At 27.5% G+C, this 21,586-nt stretch overlaps 1 protein-coding gene across 3 annotated transcripts; it reads right to left on the bottom strand.

The window, feature by feature from the left end:
• Positions 1-1,053: 1,053 nt before the first annotated feature.
• Positions 1,054-21,370, bottom strand: LOC148228136 (sodium-coupled monocarboxylate transporter 2). Of its 3 annotated transcripts, none has more exons than XM_088200400.1 (9): positions 21,136-21,370; positions 3,834-4,155; positions 3,451-3,773; positions 3,225-3,379; positions 2,741-2,881; positions 2,176-2,668; positions 2,004-2,111; positions 1,780-1,937; positions 1,054-1,710 (listed from the first exon to the last, which is right to left on the bottom strand). In XM_088200400.1, exons 2-9 carry the CDS (start codon positions 4,036-4,038, stop codon positions 1,242-1,244), a joined length of 2,052 nt encoding a protein of 683 aa, XP_088056526.1. In that variant the 5' UTR covers positions 4,039-4,155; positions 21,136-21,370; the 3' UTR covers positions 1,054-1,241. The 3 variants fall into 3 exon arrangements, with proteins under 3 accessions (XP_088056526.1, XP_088056528.1, XP_088056527.1); XM_088200402.1 differs by lacking the exon at positions 21,136-21,370 and adding an exon at positions 9,928-10,057; XM_088200401.1 differs by lacking the exon at positions 21,136-21,370 and adding an exon at positions 9,906-10,041.
• Between the last annotated feature and the right edge of the window lie 216 nt (positions 21,371-21,586).

Below are 21,586 nucleotides of genomic sequence, written 5' to 3'. Positions count from 1 at the left end.
TTTCAATAATATTCATAGTATTGCACGTTCAAGGGGAGGCAAATTCCCCCCCCCCCCCCTTCAAATGCCGTCCCTGTTAAAAATGTAATATAATATACGAAATCACTCTTAAGTTCACAATTAAAGAATAAAAAAACCGTTATTTCTAATGCTGTCAGAATACTATCGTACTGATGCGAAGCTGAAGTCTATTAGACCAATGTGACATTAATATAAATAAATATTAGTTCATATTATTCTTTTAAATATATTTATTTGAGATTTTAAGTAAATTTTTAGTGTATATTATATTGATACTAAAATTGAAATAGATTTTACGAATAATTAATCAGGACCCCTTTTTTACAATAATAATAACTGAATAAATTAGATAATTTAACCCCCCCACACACACCCACCATTTTCTCTATCTTTTCTAGAGAACAGAGACTTGTATCTCGATCTTTATTGATTTTAGATTGGTTGATTGCAATGATGAACCAAATCTCTGTGACACTTTTTTGCAACAAATCAAATGAATAACGGTGTATGTTCAAATCTCTACTACGGGGTAAATACGTTTTTATCTTTTCGGGCCTAAATGGCCATAATAATGGCCATGTAGATGAGGGAGCGTTTGAGTTGACACATGAGTTTCGCTGGTAGCGCGAAGCGGTTTACTCGCTTGGCGACGCAATGGGAGGAAGAATTCCAGTCTCGTTTATTTCATAATACGTAATCTTTTTAAAACAAACAAAAATTCTGCAGCTGCTAACCCGTGTTTCGTTGCAAACCCCTCGTCCAGACTAGATGACGGTAGCCGGCATTAACAACGGCACAAACCACCCATATGTTGATGCTTTTTTTGGGATAGGCACTATAGGATAGAAAAGATTCCAGCATTGTTGGTTAATTGCTAAGAAACTCGGAAAATTCTTTTACTCTGGGTTTTTACCATATTAAGAGCATCGGTCATTTACGTCACAGCTACACAGCCTTTTTTATTTTTAGGAATTAGTAAGTTAATGACTAGTTTATTTAAAATCCAATGAGGTAATAAAATTAAAGTACTAATTGAGCATTCAAATAATTATAATTAATATAAAAAAATATTATAAACTTAGTACATCACAAAATTATTGATATTTACAATAAATACGTTTAAAATCTAAAAGTTCACTAAAAATATCAATGATCGTTTTATAAGTCATATTAAACCTACATTTCAATACTGTTGAGTTTCACTATATTAACACTAAATTTTAAAACTTTGTTATTTGCTTGCCGTGGAGCTCTTCTTCCGATAACGATCTAAATGACTCACTATTTGGAATTATACTATTGATACCATTCATTGAAATGACTTCCACAATTTTTTCCATATTGTCAGTTTTATTATAGTTCGTTACTGAATTGTTCTTATCGTTTAAAGTTTTCACTTTATCGTCGTCGTCAATCTCGTATGCTAAATTATCCATATCACTTTTACTAGTACTAATACTCGATATCCGGTGGACGGAATTATGTTCTTGTTTCAAATATCTTCTCGGTTTACCCGGCAGCATTCTACTGAGCTTCAATACCAACGGATGTAAAAGTTTTTCATCATAGATATCATCTTCTTCAATTTTAAACATCAAACTCACAATTATTCCAACGATTACCGTAACCATCGTTCCCACCATAGCGTAATACATGTAAGTCATCATATATAATGGTTTAAATGGATTCCTAAAAAAAATACTTGAATTATTATATATCACTTAATATAAAAGTAAAATAATATAGAACATCACATACGAATCACTAATTGTCTTAACTGCCTTTGTGGTATTAGAATGATTCAGAAGTTGAAGAATACTCGTTGTATTTCTGTTTACTTCTAATGGTGGTGAAGGTAAAAGCCATTGTTGTCCCGGCTTTACTATATGAGCGGCAAACGTTACATTGGTACAACCCTAAGTATAGATTATAAGATAGATTATTAATTTTATAACGTTGACCATAAGATAAAATATACATACGTCTATAGATGTAGGCAGCATTTCTACTGCTTTTAAATCAGTCATTAAATGTCCAAAAGTGATCCACCCGACGAATAAATGTGAAACGATCATACCAGCAGCGGCACCCTTAAAATTATAATATTTTATTATAAAATAATATTTATTCATTATTAAATTGTATAATATATACCTTTCTAGTCGCACATGGCACGAGCATAGCTAATACAAATACACCGAGAAGAGCACCAGACGTTGCCGATGTCATCAGCATATTACTCTCAACGATGCCAGAAAATAAGCCAACACTAAAGCTGATTCCCATTATTATTATTCCATAGAATGCTCCCAATATCTTTATGATAGTTAATTGCTTCTTGTCTTTTAGGTTTTTAAACGCTGGGGCATGTGAGAGAAAATCTTCCCAAGTGACGGTAGCCAGAGAATTCAAGTTGGAGACCACCAAGCTTAGAGCTCCGTTGAATAAACTTCCCATAAATAATCCCATCAGTCCTGGCATATAAGAAAACTTATCTTCAATAAAAAATGGCAGTATTTCATCCATTTTTTTAATGTAACCAGACTCCAGCGGATCACAGGTTGCATATATACTATAAATTCCCATTCCGACGATCCACGATAAGCTAAACAATACTATGATTATCGGTATGTTAGCCAAAAGTGTTCTAAAATTATATTATACATTAGATATAATCTACATAACATATGAGCTTAATATAAAATCATTATATTCTTACTGTCTAACTTTCTTCTCCGAGCTCATGCTGCAGTATCTTTGTACAAAATTTTGTTGGCATCCATACAACGAGAGAGACATGAACAACTGTCCAATCCAGGCAGACATTGTATCAACGCGTACATTTAAATCCCATTTAAAACTAAAAAAAAACAATAAAGCAAAATTTATATCTAAAAGATTTTTTGATACAATTTTCTATAAATAGTATTATGTTTTAAATATGGTAAAGGTTAAATTAAGTAAGGCTTTCCAAAGGAACACTATGATGGCAACGATTCAACAAAAAGCAAGATTAGGGGAAGCCAGGTAAAAAAGTTGATTCAACGGAGTGAATAATTATAGGAATTTCTAAGCATGGATATGTGAGGTTTAGAATCAAAATCAGACATTCATTTACTTTTAAGTAAAATACCTAAAATTATTATATATATGATATGGTAAATTAATTATATTTTATTAAGTTTTAATAATTTAATAATTACTCAAAAAATTTTAAGCGTCCATCTTTCAACGGAATTTTAACAACGTTCACAGGTCCTCCAGCTTCGTAACAGCATTGAAAGATTATAGCAAAACTGATAAGAATCATTGTTATGCCTTGAATCACATCGGCCTTTATAGCAGCACCAAGGCCTCCCTACAAATAGAAATACATATAAATTATTTCAGTATTCAACTGATATTAATGTTTATTATATTTTTACTTACGAACACAGCGAATATCACACTGATCACAGTAATTCCTAAGATTGACACCCAATAAGGTAGTCCAATCACCGTATTTAAAGCGATGCATGGCGTAAATACTGTAACGGCCATATTAAGAACTTGCCTCCAAATATAAGTGGCCGATGCAAGACAACGCACCAATCGAGACTTGAATCTTAAATCTAAATATTGATAGACTGATGTTATACCCAATGAGTAATAAACGGGAACGAAGATGAAAGAGACGAGCGGATAGGCAAAGATCATGCCGTATAGAGTCTCCCACATTGCACTTCCTTTATAAAATAGTTCAGATGGAAAACCTGAAAATTAATTATACCATTAAATAATGATAAGTTATATGAGTGGGATTAAATATTTACCTAAGAATGATCTGACTCCAAGTGTTCCTCGGGCTATCGATAACATCATTGCACCCATAGATATACTCCCGTATGTTGCAAAAACATAGCTCGCCTTTGTCTTGGGATTCCTTGTCTTGCCCCATAATGGGATTATTGAGCTTCCAATTATGAATATGAAGAATACTATATAGTCAACTACTAAATAAGCAGCTCCCTTTGACATTTTAGATATTGTCTCGTTTCACTCCAATACTATTTAATTGTATTCATGTTCTATATTGTTCTCAGTCTTAAGGAGATTGCTGTCTTATTGAAAAAACAATCGTGCTATATGTCACGTCTTCATCGTCGACCGACATGAAAAGAAAAATAATAAATGTTAAATAACATTCGCATGAGTGTATATTCAATTGCTAAATTCAACACAAAACTAGCTTATAGTGGTAATGTGGTAATTTTGTTACAAACTAATGTCACAACAAAATAATTTAGTCCTAATCTATTAAATTAATTATTTAAAATTGTACATGGACTACATACTCAACAAATTATATCATTAAATGGAAAAATGTATATCAATTTTCCATAATTTACTAAATAGAAAATTTAGCAAACCGGAACATTTCCATAGGGTTACACATAATATATAAAATTTTACATCTAGATATGTCATTCTTGTATATTTTATTTACCTATATAAGCATATTCTGATGTTACTTTAATAATTATTGAGACTTTTATTGATAATGAACTTACTGTGATCAAATTGAAACCTAAATCAACAAGCAACATTTTATTATCTGGAATTGGGAGGTATCATTATATATGGTTTAAGGATAATTTTAATTTTCATACATTGGTTTTATCAAAATTAAAGTAATCCGACAAAGTTAATATTATTAAAATATAATAGTATATTATAATATACTATTATATTTAAATACATTATAATGTCAAACAAGGACATGTCCAAAACTACAATTTCTACAAAAAAATATTTAATATAGAATACTATATTACTCCATGATTTTTTATTAAACATAAAACATGAAAAAATAAATCTAAAAATAATAAAACAAAGTTTTATCACAGCACGTTTAAAAACAAAAATTAATTCTCAAAACTGGAGAGTTAAATTTTATTTACATTTTATGCTTCAGAAAGATAAGGCAAATATATCCCAATTCAGAACGAAAAAGTAAATAAAATAGCAGCATTTCTACCTGACAAAAAAACCTTTTTTAAGCCTTTATGAAATGCTGCGAACGTTGAAAGAGAAACAGACCATATCTGCCTGAATTTTACTGCTTAGTATTTGTTAAAGGGCGGTACGAGAGCTGATTATGGAGGATGTGTACAAAGGAAATAACTGTTACACATAAAAAACAAATTTGGTGTAATAAAATTGCAAAGTATATTAGAATATTTTAATAAGTTTTAATCGAGTATTCTAAAATATATTTCAAGAAAGTGTAAGTTATGTTGTATATACATATCTAATTGCTATATAGTATGTATATAACTATATATATTTGTTTATTCTGTAACGCTTCAATTAGCTTAACATTCTTGAATAATTTATAAAGTGACTCATAATATATTTTCTATTCAAACATGCTATTATATCATACATAAAAAAATGCCTCTCGCATATGCACAATGGTGCATAAAATTATATTTGTGAAATATATAATATGAACACTATTGTGATTCTATTCTATATGTATACGTTGTATTATGACCGTTTATAATTTTATCCGATATTTTTTTATAGATTTATATAATTTCCTTTATTGACAATAATTGGAAGAAATCTGGCATATAAATCACAAATAGAGGTAAAGTATGTTAATAAAACATATTTTTTTGCTTTATTCATTGTTACCTTTTTAGTTAAACTTATGTTAACTATATCTAGAATTAGAAAGAGGTAATAATTTTCCCTAAATTATTTATTATTATGAAAAATAATTCCACTAATAAGAAACTTACAATAAATAAAATCAGTGCTATCATACAGACAGACTGGAGGAAAGAAGGTGACTGAGGAAATAAGAAAAGCCTTTAGTGTGATATCATTAAATATTTATTTAAGCTTCACTTTACTATAGTAATTTATTATTATTTAAAATAATATATTATTATAATTACTACTAGCATACGTAGACTGCTCTTATTATGTATTAATTTCATCATAAATCATTTGTAATTAAAAAATAGCGTAAACCAAATAGTTTTAAAATATTTGTATTACTAATTTTATAAAATACTTTGTTTATATTAATATTTAAATGAATATGCAAAGATAAAATAAAAGTTTAGTTTAAAAAACTTCCAATTATAGTTAATAACTATTTAATTAAACACAATAATGTAAATCCTTTAAAAATACGTAAATCCTTCAGAAAATATTTTAAATCAATATAGTGGTTCTCATTTTTTTTATAGTAAAATATAAACGCAGAATTTTTTTATGTGCATATTATTATAGATATCTCAGTATTATTGATGAACAGAGAACTGATGATCGTTGAAGAAAACAAACTTTAATAGGATGACGACTTGTTATAAAGGACCAGAAACGTTCGATCTACTTTGATTGATTACAAAATGTCGAATTAGGGAGGAATTTGGGGCTCTAGTATTTATAACCGAATCGTAAAGAAAATTGTTGTTACTATCAATTTTTCATATTCCGAATAAGACATAGATAATAAAAACATTGGACTATTGAAAAAACAAGATTTAAGTTCGCCTACAGGCAAATTTTAAAACGAAAGTCTGTGAAAAGCCCTCATACATTTTTATAATTTGCCAATTCCCACGCAGAGCGATTTATTCTTATATAATTATTAATGTAGTTCTTAGATTACCAAAGCAAAGAAAAGGCCGATTAGAATAGTTAAGAGAATCGTAAACAATTTTTTGTCATTCAAATACTTCTGACCTCTATTAAAAACTTGGACTTACCCTTTTTTATGCAGCGGTATAAAAAATACAAATTTAATTCTTAACAAAATAACTATTAAAATATCGAATGAAATATAGAAATGCAATCGTTAAAACTGTTCCTCAAAAAATACATTTAGACAGATTATCGTTTCTGAGCGAGCAGGTATAATTTTATCTTATACAATATACAATTACAGTGAAATCTCAGTATATCATAAATTATTAGAATTACATAAATCGTTTTTAATTTCAAAATAAGTACATAAAAGATAAAAAATATATTAAATTTTTATTAAAATAAAAAAAAAATTATTTTAGTATTAAATTTTATTTTCAATATATTTTTTTGTTGTTATTATTATATCCCTCATAAAACATAACTTTATATGGTAGCTTACGTTAAATCCTAATAAATTACTAGATTTATATGATATTACATAAAGTTTATAGGTATACTAAGAATTTATAAAAATCAGTATTAAATTTTATTTTAAATATATCTCTTTATTTTTATTACTTAATCGCTCATAAAACATAACTGTAAATGCTAGTTTACTTTACATTCCAATAAATTATTGGACTCATATGATATTACATATAGTTTATAGGTATACGTTTATTAATACGAGGGGTGACTCTTAGTTAACGCTAATCCAATTTCACACGTGATTTATGACGTCAACAATAATACGTGCAAATTTCTCAACAATTAGCAAAGTTTTGAGTTTACTTATGAAATTTTTACAAAATCGTGTATTGCAATGTTACACGAATATCACAATGAATAATGTAAACGTTGTATCCTCACACCTTTTCTATTATCGGAAGTGAAAATTGATCTATAATAATCTACGAATTGAACCGCAAATATTTAAACTTGGCCTAGTAACGATTTAAAATTGCATTTTAATAACATAAAAAAAATAAAACCGGTTGTTAAACGGTTAACTGTAGGAAACCGTTGCAAATTGTGTGCATAGCAAATGACGTGACTTACAAATGTTTATTATTATTATATTAAACACGAAGTCAAGATAATGCTCGAGACAAATCGTGGTACTTGTTTATACCAATTAAAACCTTATGACGTATGTCACGTGGATCAAATTCATTTATAAGCATAGTTAAGGTCGAAATTATGACTGTAAATTGGTGACCGCGTGCGAACAAATGTTATGGAAAAATACATTATAATAGTATTAAGGTAAGAATACGTCAAAGAAAAAAAAGAAACACTTTGGTGCAATATTTTGTGACTAAGCATAGTGAACTTGAACTAGTGTCAAGGTAAAGTTGCACTGTATGACTAATGATCTAGTTTTCAACCTTTTATTTTTATCAAATAGAAAAGATAAATAAATTGGGCAAATATTTAACCAGTCTATATTGAATACATATAAAATCTGGCATTTTTTAAATTTGACAAAGTGCTTGTTTTATTTTTTTGCACGTTAATATATGATAATCTCTATGCGCTGAAGTAGCTCATTATTTTATATTTTTTATGATCTAACTCAATTAATATTCACAATATTCATCCGTAAGATAAGGGAAATCTAGAAAAAACTAGTATGTGATGATCGATCGGAATTATATTTATATAATAATCACTAATTCTAAACTCTCAGACACGATAGAAATTGAAAAACATAAATATTCATATAAGATTTGATCCCAGGGCTTTCGGGTATTATTCACTGACTAAACCAGGGGTGGGGAATATTTTTACGTTGGAAGGCCGTATTAAGTTAGTTCCTAACAAAAAAGGCGCATTCAAGAAATTTCAATTGATGACCTCAAAATCAGTACCAGAAATTTTGGGATCATATCATGAGTTGATAACGCTCTTTTCCCAAAAGCTTGCGTATAAATCTTTGATCAAACGAAATATATTGAAATATATAAAAAAAAAAAAAAAAAAAAATTCTGGTGTCAGTCAAAAGGCCACACCAAAAGAGCCAAAATACCACATGCGGCCTTAAGGCCGCAGATTCCCACCTCTGGTCTATAGTGCTATTAAAAAAATCTGAGTTGGCTACTACGTGGCAAAAGAAAAAAAATGGGATAAAAAATAAAGCATTGCTCTATTGTTACGTAAATTTTCAATAGTGCTAAATATAATTTATGTGACAGTACGAATCAAGTACGCACCACGAAGTAGCAGCAGTAGCTTAAATTAGTCACAGCAACACATCAAAATAGAGCAGCGTCATCAATTTCTATTATATTATTAGTGATGGGCTATTTATAAAAAATATTATTAAACTATTTATAAATAAAATAATTAGACAATCTATTTTTATTGAAATTCAATACGATGATGCATGTCTGTGACCCCCGACAAGTGTATATATGGACTCGATAAAATTCTCGACTAGATCAGACATGATGAGTTATGATACTATGATAATAAAGCATATGTTGAATTTTGTAGCACTACATGGGCTTACTGATTAACATATTTATATCATAAACATAGTAAATGAAAGAACAGATGCTTAGGTCCGAGAAAATGTACAACAGGTAATGCACAAAAATATTTAAGAATTCACTTTAACTTAAATATAAATAAAACATTTGCTTAATTTACACTATCTTTATTTACTTTCCATTGATTTATAACGTTATATTAGTGTTTTTAATATCAATAGGGCTTAAAAATATTTTTCTAGTTAATTATTTTATAAAAAGCTCAAATATAATAATGTATTTTATCAATACACTAGCTCATGTTTAAATGACACTCAATCGTGTATGACGCATAAAAATAATTAGCTGAAAATATCATAAAATATTAATTGCTTAGAGAAAATATAGACCACGTCAATAAATATTTACACCCATTGAATAATAAGTGAAGAGCGTATTAATCGAGTAAAAAAATTATAATACTAAAATAAATTAAAAATAACTTATTGTAGTATTTAATAATATGGTACATACAGTAAAGAAATGACATCGTATCCGGTAATTAAAATCAAAGAAGAGTCTCTTCATCAATTTTCAGAAAAACCCTATTGCTAACAAGTTTTACTAGTATATAGTATATACATATATGTATACATAGGTGTAAATTTGTGAAGCAAATGATTAGCACTATTTATATTTAAGTATTTTTCTAATATTACACTAAGTTACCATAGCGCTTATGATTCACGACCTTGTGTTAATAAATAGAGACCGTAAAATCGTATTTAATTAATCACAGTATCTCTTTAAATTATAATACAATTACGGACTATAACAACAAGACGATTATAAAGGCGCATCCATACGTTTAAGACTTGCCGAATGCCAAGCGACTAACTTTGTTGCGAAGAAACTATTATTTATATTACACGATTTTTTTTGTTATTAGTACATACACTTCTTTGCGCTTCTGGGTAAAAAATATGTAAATATTTCAATTTGCATAACTGTTTGAATGAATCTAATTACTTACTTCTCAGTAGCCATTTAGAGAGTTTGAAAACGAACGCATTTTTTGAACAAAAACAAAATTTTCAATGTATAATATAAGAGACTTCAAGTAACAATAAATCAGTAAAATCAAAACAAAAAACACATTACACGTACCAAGAAATATTAAGAAAATCGATAATATTTTTTTATACCATATGAAAACAAGGTTAAAATAAGAGAAGATATATTTAATTTAGTGAATATACCATTTTTAGCGAAAATGTTGAATATTTTACCATGTACGATGTATCCGTCAGTCAATTTGTATTGTAATATATAATACCGGTATTTATTCTGTTTTTCGCCATTTATATTCAATCATATTTATGCATGTATGTATCTGTATATATATAAATAAGGAATTTTATGTATACTATTCACATAAATGTAACAAACGCTATTCACTTTGTTACTATAACTACTTGGTTGTATAAATATAAAAGTAATGATTCTATTGTTAACTTTACGTTTATACTTTTACTGTAAAATAACTGTTTACTAATCATCGCTAAGTATTGAATACATATTACATTAATTTGCTCTTTTTTTAATTGGGTTACAATAATCTTTATATAATATATTATTAGGTGTATGTTATCAAAAATGATTCTGAAAAGGCTTTTACAATGTATGCTATACCTGAATTTGTATTTTTTAAATTTTATCTTATCGTCATAAATATGTTATTTAAAAAATAATAATAAATGTATATTCATTATATTCAGAATTGCAGCTAATCAGTCTTTAAAATATTTATATCATATATGCGTATATTCATTACAATAAAATATAATAAATAATTAAAAAAGCATCGTATAAGAACAGAAAATAAATGTGTCTGCCTATCTGTCACAAAAAATCCTCCCAAACGGTGAACAGTAGTGACGTGACATTTGCACATGTCATTCTAGCTGCCATTTCTATGGCAACTGTGATATTTTCATAAGGCTTAAATTGCATATTCACATAAAACACTGAATTTTATATTTTAAAATTTGATTCGGATAACCATTTTTATTTCCCAATCAAGAGCTTGTAAATCGATCTCGCTAAATCTCCGAACCTTTTTCATTTAGTCATGTCTTTTGTCCGGACTTCTCATTTTATGATCCATTTACCCTATCTAAGTTGACCGCAAAAACACACTGAATATGCATTGCTAGTTAAAATTAACATTTTATCAAGAATGACACCATTTACTACAAACTCTCCCTTTTCAGATAGTTTATTATATGATTAAAATTTATATTAAAATGTTAAATGATTTTCTCACGATAATCTCTGGTTTTACCGAGAAACTAGTACAGACTGATGTGACTGAACTTATAAACAAGTTGATTATAATTTACATAAGCCTGCGTCTTTGTGTCCATGTTAAATTTATATTATTGCATTTATAAGAAACGTGTTATTATAAATATACAATAAAAATTATATAGTTAAATTTAGATAACTCTAACTAAATTTATTTGCTTTTAAAATTATATTTTTTTCTTACACGAACATTGTCAAGGTTATCTCGTGGCCAGTATTTTTCAGACTTGATTACTTGCGGGGTTATTACCAATCACAAAAACATATTATATATATATAAAAAATACAGAGATTAATCACCAATAATGCATATAAATAATTACTATTTATTTACAAAATATTTATTTATTGCTCTGCCGTTTTTTTTTTTAAATAACCATAGAATTACTACCATTAAACGAAGAAAAAGTACGTCAAAAATCTCGCGCTAACAAAATAGAATAATCTTACATATAATTGTTTTAAGCCGCTTCCGCTTCCGGACGTGCATAACTTAAAATTAAACATTCTCCGTTTAATTCTCTACTTTGTAAATCGTATCGCTTTGTATGAACGGTGTATAATAATACACGTAAATATATTTAATTATAATAATAAAAATAAAAATTGAATTTGCCGATAATGCATTCGGTTGTTTCGACCAATGAAAAACAAGCATTCAAATATAAACCAAGATGGCCGACATCAACGTGACAACGGCTTTAAATAATTATTATTTATAAATAAATAAAATTTTGCTATGCGACAATAAATTTTCATTAATTCGTCTTGTGCGTTGTTCGATTTAACTGAATATAAATAATCGCATTGCAAATTAACTAGGTGTGTTATAACTATGAAAATTAAATACATACAGAATACATTGATTAAACTAGATAAACAATCATAAAACAATATTTGTAATGAAATCTTCAAATTTCGAATTCCTGGCGACGTGCTCCGAGGCCAAAAAGTAAGTATTTATTTTTATAAATAATCGGATTGCAAATTTACTAGGTTTGTTATTACTATGAAAATTAAATATACATAATATGTTTAGGATAAGAAGAATACGCTGATTAAATTAGATAAACAATCATAATGAAATCTTCAAATTTTGAATTCCCGTCGCCGGGCTCCAAGGCCGAAAAGTAAGTTTTTCCTTTTATATTACATAAACATTATTATTTCTTCCAATTTTAATGCACATATATGTTATATTTTAAGAATTGCAATTAAACCAGGTATTTTTTAAACGTGAACCTGTAATATATCCTTAGTATGTATGTCTCTTCATTTTCTTCAAAATTGTCGCAATATGTCATATATTAATTGTTTGTCATACGTAAATGTTATTAGATCTATCATTGCTTATGAAAATTAACTGTAAACTATAGTATATAGTGGGTAAAATGTAACTTTTTGTTTACACTAATACGATATTTTTCCTTATTACTAACATTATAATATGTTTAATTAACTTTGGTATGCTAATTGGCAAATCACCGCTGTTAGTCTTTTAATATTTGATCTAGAAAGACATTAGTAATTTTGATAGAATAACCAAACACTTACTGGCACACTCATAATTTATAGTTTTAATTATATTGTCTATAATTCCAATGCAACATCACTTTAAATCATCTTCAATTGACACTTTGTAAGAAAAATGCTGTGTTTTGCACTTATTAATTATTAAAATATTTAATGCTGCGCAGAAAAAAAACATTTACTTTAAAAAATATATAAATCAAAATATTTTTTAACAAAAATAGACAAAGGTCTCAAAATTATTATTATTTTTAAAGCGCACTTTTGGTCTATTGTAACAGTTGATATTTTCAGTTTATTGTTTCTTTCTAATTAGTAAATGTAATTAAAAACTGGCTTTTATATTTACACATAAAACATATAAACAACTTTTTTTAATTATAAAGTAACTTATGGTGTAACTAAAAAACGTTCTTATTACTAAAATTTTAATTTGTGATAAAATTGTGTTATATGCAGCGTTAAAACGGGCCCTCAAACACCTAAAATACTCTAAAACACAATCAATAACTTATAATTGCTCACATTGCACTAACTATAGATGATCGATTGTGTTGTAGCATCAGTAAGGTGTAACAAAATATTATTTAATATTTTTGAGAGGATGTGTAACCGATGCTATTTATTATTGTTATTTATTTAAACTGTAAACCTACTTTTAAATAATACAAAATATTACGTTTTAATATTATTTTTTATGTTGAAAATATGTTTTTTTTGGTTTATTAATAATTAGTTAAGTTACAAACCTATTTTAAAAATTAATACAGTGAAATCTCTTTGTAACGAATACCGAAATAACGAAATTATCAGTATAACGAATCTTCAATTTGTTCCTGAAAAACTTTCATACAAAATGTTTTCATTGTAACGAAGACACAGTATAACGAAATATTTTGATCCGAATTTATGAATGACGTTACAACTTGACACAATATTTCTCCTAATTCAGTTTGTCCTTGACTTGGCGTGTGTCAGATGTGTTCAAAAGCGATATTACAGGTGTTTCGATTACTCTAAAACTTTTTTTATACAACATTTTTTTTTAACAAATTTTGTTGTGTTTCATACAGTATCCTTAAAAATTGACAAAAAACAACCTGTCAACCTTATAAGAGGTTATTTTGATGCTGTAATATGGTAATTTAAATAAAATAAAAATATACCATCTTCCTTAAATTCAATATAACGAGCTTTCAGTATACCGAAATTTATTCATTGGTTCCGTGAGCTTCGCTATATTTAGATTTCACTGTACAATGTTTAATTTATTATTATCTAACTAAGTTTTAAACCTATTCATAAATTATATATAATATTCAGATTTATCATTAAATATTTAAGTTTCAAATGTAACGTTAAATAATATAAAATGTTTTCTTCTTAAAGAAATATTTAGTCAAGTCGTAAACCTATTTTTAAAAGAATTGAAAATGTTATGTAGTTTTTTATAGATTGAACAATTTTGACTATCATTGAATATCCTCAATTGAAGCATTAAATTTGAACCAATAAATTAAAAAATCTAATTTGAACCATTCAATTTATTATAAAAAATCATACTGAAGCAAAAATAATATTTAAATATTTGAGGGTCCGGTATTCGCACACTCGCTAGCTAGTTAATATTTTAAATTGCCACAATCAATCGCTGCATAAATACAATGCCTTATGTAAACACTAAGAATAACAAAATACAATATAATACACGATAGCCGGATCCTGTGAGGAAAAATCGTGCCTAGAATCGATTATTGTCTCATCATTATTGTCGCAAGTTACCGACATGATGGTGTTTTAAATATTGACTAAATCGTTCCGGACGTGATTAGATTTTATCAAATAAAACGATAAAAAAAATGATCAAATCAGATCTAATTTTATTTACGATTAAGCGCAAATTATCACAGATAGTTATAACTGTTGCATATTTTTTAAAATGCATTTAATTCGACATCCGGTCTTTAACGTTTACATTACATCATACTAAATGTATCACTAAAATTATATGTATTATATAATATACATATATGAATATATATATATATATATATATATATATATATATATATATATATATATATATATATATATATATATATATATATATATATATATATATATATATATATATATATATATATATATATATATATATATATATATATATATATATATATATATATATATATATATATATATATATTTATAATAATAGTCTGTTATTGAATAAAATACGAACGTAAAAATATTATTTTTGAAACGAAACTGAATTACAACTAAAACACAGAACGAAATTTCAAAGTATTATTTTTTTATATTTCGTAACATGCTTCAAAAACGTCGTCAAAGTACTATAGTAGCACGCTAGACCAATATCTGAAAGACCTGGGTTTGAAACCCATATGGACTTTTTTGTTCCTCAATCTCTATCGTGTCTGGGAGATCGTAAATTAATGATTATTACATAATAATAATTTCAATATAATATCACAGATTCGTAGATTTTCCTAATCTCATGGATTTATATTGTGATAATTGAGCTAGGTCGTGCATAATGACATATATTACAGTAAGATTTTTATGTCAATCTGGTATCTCACTATTTAAACAGTTATTGATTATGTTTACTTCGTTGTAACGCATTTTGCTATCGCCTGTCATGTTGCAACGAAAGATTTATTATAAATATATAAATTACTAATAAAAATAGTGATTCGAACCCAAATCTATCATTCCGGTAAAATTTATAATCCTGATTAAATAAAATAAATAGCATACATGTCAATCTAGCTCAACAACTGTGTAAATCACTATTAAGATTAAGAAAACCTATTTTGAAATGATCGTTGGATTTTAATTGTATAATTGTACAGTATTGTACTCATTAAACCTGCTTTATTTATACAGTTCGATTTTCCGAAAGCTTGACATATTTTTCACATCTTAATTTACTTATATCCGGTTTAATACTGTGTGTGCATTAGTGATGATAAGTGGGCATCTGTTATTCGTGAACGTTCGAAACACTTGTTTCATTTCATTATTGTTTACAAGTATATCTACTTTCTAACACTGTAAATATTCGACAAGTAAATTGTTTTATCATCGAGAAACGAGCAGCTGACAAATATAATATGTATAGAAATTGGCCAAATCAACATTTATAACTTTTTTTAAAACAGCATCCAATTAATTGCTGCAATTTAATAAATTCCATCTGTATATTCACACTTGCATTATTGAAATTAAAATTTATTATTAGGTTGATTCATATCATCGATCATTTCTTAAGCCAGACGAGACTATTACAGCAGAATCATATTGTAAGGAAATTGAAACCATGCGTAGAAAATTAACCATAAAACATACTTGAAGCGATATTGCTTCATGATAATTCGATATTTCATACTTCACTAATTACTATTGCAAAATCAAACGAATTTGCCCCATCCCCCTGTTCCTCTGACCTTTCTTCTACAGAACCCTTTTAAACCCTATAATAAGAGTGATATTATCAAAGCAATTGCCGACTATAAAAACTCTAAAAGTTAACGTATTTATTATCAAGGACTATTTAACATAAAATCGTTGGCGAAAGACCATTTCTATAAATGGGGCATATTTTAATTAATAAAATTGTAGTTGAAAGCGTTTTATATCTCACTTAAAAAATCAATCACTTCATTTCGATCAAGATATTGCATTTTCGCCCAAATTTCAAAATCTTTAAACCTATTTTCAAATTCCATAATTCAATAGAATACTTCTGAATATTTGTCAAATAACAATTTAACCTTAGATGAAACAAGTAATTTTAAAGATTCATGTGTGCTAAAGCTGTATTTTTCAGTCATGATATTAACCGATACACTTACTTAATATTAGTATACATTTCCCTGTAATTTTATCTTTAAGTAACTGAGGAGCTTTATAATGTCAAAAAAATGTTGAATATTGCTGCTATTTCGTATACCACATATCAACAACAAATTGCTATTTTATTCATAATAATTTATCCAATAAAACTTGAACTGCTTCAAAACTTTATAAAACGGATATGATAGTACTAAAATATAATGTGATCGAAAAAGGCTATGATTTAAATGAATACATTTTCTTTATGCACTATTTTATAGTGTAATTTGATATTATATTATTAGAAAACATGAAAACACTAAACTAGACAATATCTGATTCATGTATTCAAAGTTTTGGTTTCACTAAAGATTTTCATGGCGGGATTGTTGAAATGTCATTTCAAAAGTTTTTACTGATTTCCTCTTAAACATAAAACTAAGTAGTTTCTTAAAAGATTATTACTGTATTAAAGTTTACCTTGAATTATTATTTAAGGATTTGCACAGCAGTTCACTGCGTCCTTCGGATATCATTTCACAATGTGAAGTGGAATAGTATAGCAGATTAAATTTAAAGACAAAGAATGAGAAATACATGTGTTTGTGTATATTCCTTCAAAATGTGTGTAGCTGCTACTCCACGATTTAACCTTCAAAAAATCATGTTAAATTGTATAAGACTTAGTATTTCAGTTTGGTCAGTATAAATATTAGACATTAGACCTATATTTTACAAATAAATTGAATTTGCTTGACTTTATAAATTTAAAGTCTTACTTGAATGTCCACATATGCACTTTTTGTCTTGACACTTGTATGAGCGTTTAGTCCGATCCCTTATTATATTTATATATGTCCGAAGGCTAAATAGATTCCATAGCATGTCACATGTGGTCTGAGAGTCGCAAATTTAACATAAATAACTTAAATAAATATTTACAAAATAATAATAAGCATAGTAACCACATTAAGTCAAAACTTCCAATATTTATTTAACGGGTATTCGCAGTTAATCCTTTGAGGAGATAATCTGTTTGTACTATTCTGTGGGTGGTTGAAGAAAATGCAATTGACTGACTGTTTGCCTGATGATTAGTACAAATACCAAGCTAGCAAATACCGGTTGTACTGTGTATTAAACATATACGCATATGCATTTATACAGAGCCATTACTATAGGTCCTTGCCCTGACAAAGAATTTCACTCTGTTTACTATCTACCTATTTTTATTTTATTTTAAATCTTGTATATTTTTTTATTAATTATGTGCTTATCCAATTTACTTAATTAAAAAAGGGGTAAATAAGAATAAATTATACTACATTTAGTGCATAATAATTAATGCCTATTATAGTATTCGTTTTAGAGCACGCATATTAAATAATTAAGATAATACTACTCAACCAGTGACTATCAACAAATTAAACTTATCGTACTTTAAATATTATTATATATTTCAGATTATAACATAATTGTTGATTAATAAAAGCAAACAATAATCCCCATCCCTCACAAACACAGAAGCTATCCTAACCCGCCAACTACCAATCACATCTCCACCTATAACAATTGAGCCAAAAAAACTAGGAATACCAAAAAGACCCATTTCGCACAAAATGAATAAAAACATAATATATAATATCACAGCAACTTGTTGTCAACTCCTATAGTATGATTGTGTTAGTTTAAAGTGCATGTGTTTTGGATAAAAAGTGGAAGTTTGTGACGTTTACTGTACTCAACTTATAAAATGTAATAAATCGTTATGATGTCATTCATTTTTGGCTCTCTGACTCAAAAGTATGCCGATTAAATATTAATTAATTAAATATTTAAAAATAAACTTTAAACCTAGCAGAGCTAACTTTTTTAATATATTATATAAAATATTGCAACGTCACAGTGGGTAGGTAGATTTTTTCGGCTCGTCGTATCTTTATATTAAAATTCCACGCGAAACTTACTGTAGTAATCATCTAACTCAAGGATACAACCAAAGTTAATCGCCACAGCACAGTGAAACTTTTTTGTAAATTCGGTTTTCAGCTCAAATTATATGTACATTATGTACATAAGTGTATGAAAGAAATCTTCATTGTTGTTTTTTGTCAAGTTATAAAACCAGCCTGCAATAATACCATTTTATTTTTTAACCAAATATTTTCTTCAGATGTCGTTATTATTATCAAAGTAGCTCCAGTGGCGTAGCTAGGGTATGTGCCGCCCCCACCCATACAATAATAAAATCAGCATTTCTTAAAATAATAAATTGATTATTATTAAGCTTTTGTTATTCGTGGATTTATATATGTTTTAGTGCATTCAGAGTTAAGAACCGCACTAGACGATCCCATCGCGAATATGCCGCCCCCAAGGAAGTGCCGCCCGGGGCGCCCCCCCCCCCCCATCCCATAGCTACGCCACTGAGTAGCTCTCATCCAAAACTGATATAACGAATACTAATATAATAAAATTTCAACTGGCTCAAGTCTATAATGGGGTGGTAAATTATTTTAATCATGTTTTTTATATTCAATATCGTATTTCTTAAATGTTTTTTTTCACTTCACTACAAACTTTTTAAACAATCGCAGATATATTAATAGTTATAAAATAAATAGCATTAAAAATATAAGTAAGCGTTACTCATTATTCTGACTCAAATTAATGATACTTTGAAGTTTTCATATTAAAAAGTCATACTAGATAGATCTCATAAATATTAATAAAAAAATATTTTTTAGATTGTTTTTTTTTCACTAAATGCTGCCATCGTTGAGAATGGAACGATCATTACAGTCTGAATTGCATATATGCATTATAATTGTGTAGCTGTCGTATTTAATCCATTTTATGGTGATTATTCTGTGATGTTCTATTATTATAAATTAGAGCTAAGTCTTAAAAAATTATAATTATGTTTCGATATATTTTCATGCCTTTATCAACCAAATTAGGAGTGTTAAATTTACCCCGGATGAAGCTGAGGGACAGATATATTTAGCAATTAAATTAAAACACTCATATATGTAAATGTATTTCCTTTACGTGTTATTAAAATCCTAACACTAAGTATAGTATAATATTTGTATTGGAATTTGAAAACCATGAAATAAAATTAGGATCAAAGCGCGCTAAGTATTTATGAAAACTCATGACGTTTCCATGTGCGCAATAAACACAATAAATTTGCACATTTATACGATCATAAGAAAAAAATCACTATGTTGGCATTCAATTACGACTATAATAAGATCAAACAGTTCGTGTAACTTCAATTACAATAGTTCAAAAATACATAAGTTATATGGTCAATCATTGGGTGCATTGCCCAGTTATAGTACTTATAAGGTTAAAATATGGTAGTGAGCAAGTCATTAATTAGATCCAGTAGGTTATATATTTATATTATTTTCAGTCGCTTGGTGTAATAATGTATTACTTATACGGACTCTAACTGGTTGGGGTAGCTTTTTTAACATTACTCTTCTACAAGAATATTGTGTAGCTCTTTTTATTTATTTATAGAAATCCTGATGGATTATATCCATATAAGGACATGAAATGTAACAGGGTAGATCGTAATCTTCATATTTTATATACTAGTTTCATTTGCTAATAATAGTGTTAAATATATTGTAACAATAACACATATTAGCAAAATTTAAAGTAACGTGAAAGTTATTGATGAGTTCAAACGATTTTTTTATTATTATTTGCAATTCTATTAAAAAAATACGACAAAACTTTCATTTGCAATGACTTGAACCAGTTAACTGATTTCTAAAAAAAATACTTATACATTCATTTATATTATATGTATGCACTCAATCACATGAGTGTTTATTTGAATGTATTTAACCACTGTAAACCGGTTACGATGAACTAAACACCTTGTTTATTTCATGCATAACCATAACATATCGATACATTTGTTTATTATTTATTAATTTCACTATATAATCGTAATGGAAAAATATTAAAAATATTTATATTATTATCATATAATAATATACAGTTGATATTAACTTAGAGTCACTGATGTTAAAGGTTAAATGTCATGCAATGTTTTGATAGATTTTTTACAAAAAAAATAATAGGTAAGCTTAATTAATATATTATACATAAAACCTTTAAATTTGCATATACATATTTATATTTGGGTTTTATAAAAATATGGTTTAATTTATTAAATACTTACCAAATAATGTTGAAAATGAACACAATGAATCAGGCTAGAAACACACTCTTGTTATGTGTATGATATAAACTTATTGAAATATTTGCTTCAGTTCATTTGACAATAAATATAAATTATACAATATTTCCAAACAATTCGCGTTTAAGTCATTATTCCAACAATAGCGATTGTAACACGACCTTTCGTTGAAACGTATGAAAGCGAACTAAGCAGCCGAAGGGGATTTTGCGCTTTATTGCGAATATGTACGGTACTAAAAACCCGTTGAAGATTCAATTTGTACTAAACCAGTCGATCGCTAATTTTCAGTATTTTTTTCAGTTTAGCATATGTACTAAGGCTATTTATATGTTTACTCTATTTATAGAAATTATATTAGTTTCATACCATCTTTAATATAATAAAAAAAATCTAAGTGTATGCAACGATATGTACTATTCACATACTTATT

Source organism: Plectrocnemia conspersa, unplaced genomic scaffold, assembly GCF_051122295.1.
Source record: "Plectrocnemia conspersa isolate PC_06_02 unplaced genomic scaffold, ASM5112229v1 ptg000012l, whole genome shotgun sequence".
NCBI classification, from domain to species: Eukaryota; Metazoa; Arthropoda; class Insecta; order Trichoptera; family Polycentropodidae; genus Plectrocnemia; species Plectrocnemia conspersa.
Note: the sequence above shows the minus strand (reverse complement) of the source record. Positions and strands in the feature narration are given on the sequence as shown.